Below are 7,355 nucleotides of genomic sequence, written 5' to 3'. Positions count from 1 at the left end.
ACACACTGAAACACACACACACACACACACACACACACACACACACACACACACACACACACACACACACACACACACACACACACAATCCCAGCTGTGGTTGCTTTCCCACATCTCCCAAGCAGCTCAAGAATAAAAAAATCTGGTCCTAAACGTGTCCTTTTTTCCTTTATTTTAAATAACCTTGGACATTGATGTGAGGGTTTTTTTATTTGGTCAGGTTTTTAACCGTTTCTTCAAACAGTTTGAAAATCTTCTTTATCTTTTTATTTCTCTGGTTTCATCGGACGGTCGTTAGAAATGTTTCAGATCGATGAAGCGAGCTGATTTATTCCAGTTTGAGGTTTCTCTAAATGTTTTTGTGTTTTAAATTTAACTTCTCATCTTCTTTTTTTCTCCACATCATAAATCAGTCTCCACCTTTAGTCTGCATCATGTTACTTCACGTCTCTGCTTTTTAAAACGATAAATGTTTTCCATTGCTAATTCTTGCAGCTCATTCATCACACTCTGGAGAAAAATAGAAATATCTCATGTTTTGATTGTTTCTTATATTAAATTATTGTCATTGTTTTCATGTTTACTGATTGTTTCAGATTTGTTTTATCCCTGTGATACAGAGACATTTCTTTGTGTGATAACATCAATCTGTTTCTGCTTCTGAAGCGTCACCTCCACATTTAATTCAAGTTTAAAACACGAGAGAGACGAAGACGACAGCTACACTTTAAAGAATCTATTTATGTCAAAACAGGATTTTTTCCTGTGTGTTTTAAATCGTTTTTTCTTCTTCTTTATATCTTTTTTTAAATTTTGAATTAAAGAACATTTTCAGCAGTTTAATATTTGATTAGAAAAACCTTCAGATGATGTAAAGAGAGAAACTCAGCAGCTGCTCTGATTGGAGGAAATATTAAAGAGAGAAAATAAAGATTTTTAGGTGATAAATTTCCTGTTTGATTAAATTAAAGAAAAGTAAATCTCTCCTATCATTAAAGTCCAGAAAAGAGCGGGAAGAGTCACAAACAAAGCAGGTTACTATGATTCTACTAAATCATCTTCTCCCCTCACATCTGTTCATATCCTGTTTTTAAAAACATTAGAAACATTTTATCCAGCTATAGAAAGTCTTCCTGTTGGTGTTTTTTTTTTTCTAAATGAAGGGAAGGTCATTATGATTTAAGAGAGTCGTGTTTGTTTGTAACATTCAGAGCGAGAATCAGAAAATAAAGAAGAACAGCTGCAGTGATGAGCTTCAAAAAAAACGTTAAAATGCAAATTAATTAATGATTACAACGTGAAACGATAGAAGAAAGAAGAAATGCTTTAGAGTTGATCTGCTTTTGTTTTTGACTTTTGACAGGAGAGGCAGAAATAAACCTTGAGGGCTTCAGCATGTTCCTTTTCTGGTCGTTGATTGTTTGAATGTGAAATGGACGAGTGTAAGTATTAGGGCGGGGCAATTCATCGAAACTGACATTCAGAACCTCTAACCGACATAACCTTACCCATGTCGATTATTTTGATTATTTTCAGGGCAGAGTCTGTGACGCGTCGTTTGAACACATTTTGTCTTTAGGGAAGACGACACCGAACAAAATGAAGTCAAATGTAAACAATGCGGAAAAACAGTTTGCAAGAAATGCAAGTTATTTATTTTCTACTGTTTAAGAGAAGTTAATTTCTACTTTAAAACGAAAATGTGTCGTTTTAATTTCAAGCGATGCTTTGATTTCAGTTTGAAATATTCAATAAATAACCACAAAAGAGTTAATCAGATATGCACTCTTTCATTAGAAAACATATCCCAGCTTTCATAGTTGAGTTTATTAGAGAGTAGAGACCATGTCAGTGAACTATGAGGGCAAAAAACAAATAATTGTTCATCAAGGTAAAATGTTCAATTAATCATGATATTGATTTGAGGTTATATCACCCAGCCTTACTGTTAGCATGTCAAGAGTTTTGTTTCTGGACTCTTTACATAAATATTTTTTTGACTTTTGTAATTTTTTTAATGAATGACCAAAGTAAAAATCATTCATTCATTCAGCACAATCAAACGATCACGATGATCACTCTGCTCCTCTGAGCTGCTCGTTGGCTTTCAGCCCCCTTTGCAGTTTTTTTTTTTTTTTTTTTTTTTTAAACATGTCCCTTAAAATGTGAGTTTTGGGTGCGAGGCGGCTGCGGCAGGGGGGGGAGAGAGAGAGGGGAGAGAGGGGAGGTTAATCCCAGTTTAATACACTGATGCTCAGCCCAGGACCGAGGCTGTGATGATTGTGTTATCTCCAGCCAACATTTGGGTCTCCCTCAATTTCAACCCGGCAGAATAGCTGCGAGAAAGTGCAGATGGAGACGAGTGTGAGTGCGGACGCCCGGGGGGGAGAAAAAAAAAAAGTGATATTAATAGCTGCAGCTCGAACTTCCCACACAGCCTCTGCTGCAAAGCTGCTTCCCGTCACTTCCACTGGATCTGTTTGAAGTGCTCGCTCCATCCTCACTGCACAGTGCAGAGCCTTTTTTTTTTTCTCTTCTTTTCTTTCAAAGAGATTATTCTGGACTCCAAACTGACACGGTTTCCTCCTCTGCAAGGGAGCAGCTCTCTACAGAACAGCCTTTAAAGAATGTGGTCAGGTTTTGTCTCTGATCATCTGTGAGCTCACCTCTCCTTTAAAAACAATAAAATAAAATCCACATGTGGAGACCTTTTTATGTAAAAGAAAACACATTATTTATCAAATGTTGGACACGGTTATTTTCAAAATAAAACCACAGCTTTTACAGCTTTTGGTTTAATTTGTGCAAACAATTAAGAGCTGGTTTGTTAAATAAATATAAAGCTCAACAGTTCAGACATATTCTGTAAAATTTAAGCAAATGACCGGTGAGAAAAAGCAAGAAAATACAGATTACAGAGCAGGAAAGTGTACTTAATGCTTACTCTGAAGATTGATCATGAAGCTCTTATTGTGTAATTTTTTCTGGAGTGTTTTTGAAGTGCAGTCTTGGAGCATTTTGTTATTTACTTGAATGAGTAAAATTGACTTAGAATATAATATAATACTTAAACCTTATTTTGAACTGTCCTCTGAGGTGTTGCTTAAATAAAGATGACGTTCTTTATGTTGATGTGCATGCATTGTGTAGCCCCCCCCCCCCCCTCCCCCCTGCTGTGTATCACTGCTGGCTCATCATGTGCACACACACACATCATGTTATCTGATCAACAGTGACAGTAAACAGTCCTCCTCGTGCATGTGTTTGCCTCACTCACACCTCGTTCATTCATCTGCAGCACGGCTCGCCCTGACTCTCTGCCAACCCAACCAAAAAAAAAAAAAAAAAACAATCCTATAAAAGCAAATGAAATGAATATTTAAAAATACAATCTAAACAACACGAAGAGGAAAAAAAAAAAAAAACCTTAAAATCTCATGAATTTTGCACCGCAGGCTCCACACCGCGAAGTGAGCCGCTGAGAGATGAAAGTGAAAAGAAATAAAAGGCTCAATTTAATCTGCTTTAAAGCTCCTTCAACAGAATGCACGAGCCCGGGCCTGTGAGAGTGAGGGCTGATAGGGGATAAATATATTTCTTACCATGCCTCCAGGCTATTACACCCCTCTCCAACACAGACGCCTATTCAACGAGACACCGGTTTCATTACCAGCTGTAATAGGCTAAGTCTTCAAATTATTAAACGGCAGGCCGGGATGACAGAGACACACAGAGAGGCTGATCTGCTGAACAACATGAAGAGGACGACGCAGACGACGAGAGGAGTGAAGAGAACGTGGCGGTCAGGAAACACAGAAGCTGCACGCCTTCAAGAGTTCACTTCATGAGTTAGGGTGACAAAATGAACCAATCACAACAAGGCATGCAGAGTGCAGGTTCTTCATCTCTGGATGAGACGCAGACTGACCCAGAGAGACTGATCCAAACATGCCTTTATTTAAAATAATGTTTGTCTCTTATTGTGTATAAGCTGCTAAATGCTACATATACCTGCCTTCTTGAAGCATCTCTACATGTCTTTAGACTGACACAAGGCCGCTTCAATGTGTTTCCTTGACCTGATTTTTAAATATATGTATATGGAGGATCTTTAATAAAGCCAAAAAAAAGAAATAAAGGAATGCATTTTCACAGTGTTTCACATTAATCCCCGTAAAATTCAGATTTATCTGCAGAAAGACGAGACTTCCTGCAGGGTTGTGATCTGCACATGTGCCCCGTCTCACATTAATAAATAAAAACGTGCATTATTTTATTTTGGTAATTTGAGAAAGTGTTTTATTTTATATCATTTTTGAGCTGTTTGACAGTGAGGAAGCTTTTTGTAGATTTGATTTGCTAATAAATAGAAAGCAGAATATTAGGCCACACATGACTTTATTATTATTATTATTATTATTCTGCAATAATTTGACATTTAGTTAAATGTTTTGCAGATGTGTTTTCAATCTTTTAATCCCAAAACACAGTTGAGCCCTTTCAAGGATAAAACATTGCATTTTAATTCTTATTTATTTTTGTTTTATGTTGAACAACTTTTAATGTCTCAGTTTTTACACGGCTACATGTTTTATGTCTTAGCTCAAATGTTAATGCTAACCCTGTTTTTATTATCTGTCTTGTGTCTTTAATTTAACTTTAATTTATTTGTATTATTTTAATTTAAAATCAGGGCATGCTAATGTGCAGAGAACTTGCTCCTAATGCTCCTCCCAATGTTTAAACATTTATAAAATAATAATTTCATCTGAGAGAAAAATAAAAATTAGCATCATTTTAAAAATAGTTTTGCATCTTAAATTTGTGCACTTTGTTCAAAATGTATTTACATTTTTAGTAATTTTAGTAATCATTTTTTTCTACAGTTGGAGTATAATTTCATAAATTTAAGTATGATTAAGTTTGCAGATTTATTTTTATTTAGCTCCTCTGTCTGTCTGAGTTTCTTCTGCTCACTTGAGGCTGCTTTCCGGTGAACTTGAGGCCGCTGTGAGGCCGCTGGCCCCGCGCTCCTGCACTAGCCCCCCATGTGTGTGATCGTGGCCCCCGTTAGGCCCCCGTTAGGCCCCCACAGTAATTGATATTGACTGGCACATCGGTCATCTGTCAGCGCTGCTTTCAGGGGAGCGTTTAAGCAGCGCCGCAGGAGCGCGCTCCACTCCAGCAGCTCCATCATAAATAATTAAGCGGCTCCGCGTCTGCTGGGAGAGCAGCTTACCGAGGGGGAACCCGGAGAGACTAAAGGCCCGTTTAGGAACAATTTGTAGACAAATCATCGACAGTAGAGTCCACGAAAAAGCGAGCAGCAGCTGTCAACACGTACTGCTAAAAATGAGCTGGGCTGTGTGTGTGTGTGTATGTGTGTGTGTGTGTCTCTTTGGGCCTACCTTTGTCGCCGAGGATTCCGTCGATGCTGTGTTTGGTCTTCTTCTCTCCGTCCTCATCCTTTTTGTCACACTCGTCGTCGTCGTCTTTTTTTCCAAAACGCGCTCGCAGTACGCGGCTGATGGAGCTCACTGTGAAAACACGGGCAGCCTCAGTAACACAAAAAATAACTCAAATAATAATGCTGTAAATACATAAACTGCCCCCTTGTTTTTTTTTAACACTATATCTGTTCTGTACGATCGAAATAAAGGAGCAGAGAAAGAGTGGATTTAATTAAAAGTGGCTTACCAGAGGAGGCCTCACCTGAAGGGACTGTGCTTCTGTCACACACGCCGTCCTTCAGCAGCTTGTCCCGGATCTCCCAGCTGAACATGCCGGGGTTGTCCCGTTTGTACTCCTCTATCCGCTTCTCCACGTCCGGCGTGGCTACCTGCTGCAGGTGGGACAGCGCGTAAAATCATTTAAAGAATGTGTAAAAGCAACCAAAGAGCATTTCAAAACAATCTACAATAATAAATACACCACTAAAATTCTTGATTATTTTTCATGCTGCTTTTATTACTATTATTATTTTTTTTATCTCCCCGGCCGGTCCGGCTCACCCTGGGCTTGCTGCCTCCGATCGCTCCGGGCCGGATGGAGCCGGTCTCCTGGTATCGGCAGAGGATCTTGGACACGCAGCCGTGGGAGACCCGCAGCTGTCTGGAGATGACGCAGGGCCGGATCCCGTGGTGGGCCATCTCTACTATTTTGTGCCGGATGTGGTTGGGCAGCGGCCGGCCGTTAATGAAGACCCCTCCGAGCTGGTTGACCCGCCCCTGGCCCAAAGGAGTGGACACTGAGAGAGGAGACACAAGGAGGTCACACTCAGCAGCAACGGAGCAATTTTTAAAATCCGAAATGTATTCATTAGATTTTTTTTTTGTGTGTGCATTTACCAAAATAAGAAGAAGGCCTGAACATGTTTTATTCTGTGCGTAATTTACGCGTAAAACGGATGAAAGCTAATTTCGATAACAGATTGTCATTAAGGGCACGAGTGGCACTTCACAGCTCCATCCGCGCCTGGAGAGGAGGTGAAGAGCCGCTTCTGTCCGTCTTCATTATTCACCACCACGATGTCCAAATATTGATGTAATCCTCTGTCTCTGCACGGAGTTTTTTTTTAATGTTTGATTTGAATTTCCAGGCGCTTCCAGGACACTTGAAGAAATCCCACAATTGTCGTTACAGACCCTGTCTGGGGATTTAGGCGTATTTCAAATTTGTTTGCAAAATTGTCACTTGATTGTAGTTAAGTGAAGTGCACCTAGGACCTTAAATATTTAGTTAAATGCGCTGGAATATTATTGTAACAGTTACATTTCGCAGAAGCCAAATAAAGAGTTTACATTTGTGAGAGAGAAAACGTTAAAGCGAGTCTTTCTCGGGGAAAAAAAAAAATCAAAGCAGGCTGCAGTAGGCCTGTACTCCAGGCCATGGATGATTGTAAAGTATTTTTTAATTTGTTCTCAAATTGTCAGCCTCTCCTCAGAGCTCCAGGCCCGGCAGGATGACTGCTCCTACCTTCCAGAGGGAATCCGGTGCGAGGGTAGTTCTGTCCGGGAGCCGGGCGCATCATCCGCGGTACCGTTCCTGGCAAAGATGACATTGTACCATTAAAAAAAATTATGAAGAAAAATTAAACAAAAGAAAAAAGAAAAGACGCGGAGGAGTCTATGTGTCCAGTTTCAGTAGTTTGGTCTCAGTGATTTGAAGGAGGAGGTTTGTTGATCCACGGGTTAGTGCTGGTGTCGGAGCAGAAAAAAGGAGAATAATGAAGAATAAGAAGACCCCAAAAAGCGGAGTGGACGCTCCTCACACTGTTAATGTGTTCACAATAAACCCCTCCTCTGTCTCTGACATGAGCTTATTTAACCCGTGTCAGTGAGGGACTACTTTGACGG

General features: G+C 39.8%; 1 protein-coding gene across 2 annotated transcripts in view; it reads right to left on the bottom strand.

Moving 5' to 3' along the window:
- The window catches only part of LOC109981563 (paired box protein Pax-7), a 56,178-nt gene extending 48,823 nt beyond the window's left edge, over positions 1-7,355 (bottom strand). The window contains exons 1-4 of one of the 2 annotated variants that reach the window (XM_020630403.2): positions 6,976-7,355; positions 6,012-6,247; positions 5,698-5,842; positions 5,409-5,537 (exon numbers count right to left, since the gene is read on the bottom strand). In XM_020630403.2, coding sequence (XP_020486059.1) covers positions 5,409-5,537; positions 5,698-5,842; positions 6,012-6,247; positions 6,976-7,060 — 595 coding nt within the window. In that variant the 5' untranslated portion in view covers positions 7,061-7,355. The remainder of the gene's footprint in view (positions 1-5,408; positions 5,538-5,697; positions 5,843-6,011; positions 6,248-6,975) is intronic. The other variant, XM_020630404.2, reaches the window with a different exon arrangement.

Source organism: Labrus bergylta, chromosome 12 (assembly GCF_963930695.1).
Source record: "Labrus bergylta chromosome 12, fLabBer1.1, whole genome shotgun sequence".
Lineage (NCBI taxonomy): Eukaryota > Metazoa > Chordata > Actinopteri > Labriformes > Labridae > Labrus > Labrus bergylta.
The sequence above is the reverse complement of the archived record's forward strand: the minus strand, read 5'-3'. Positions and strand labels throughout refer to the sequence as shown.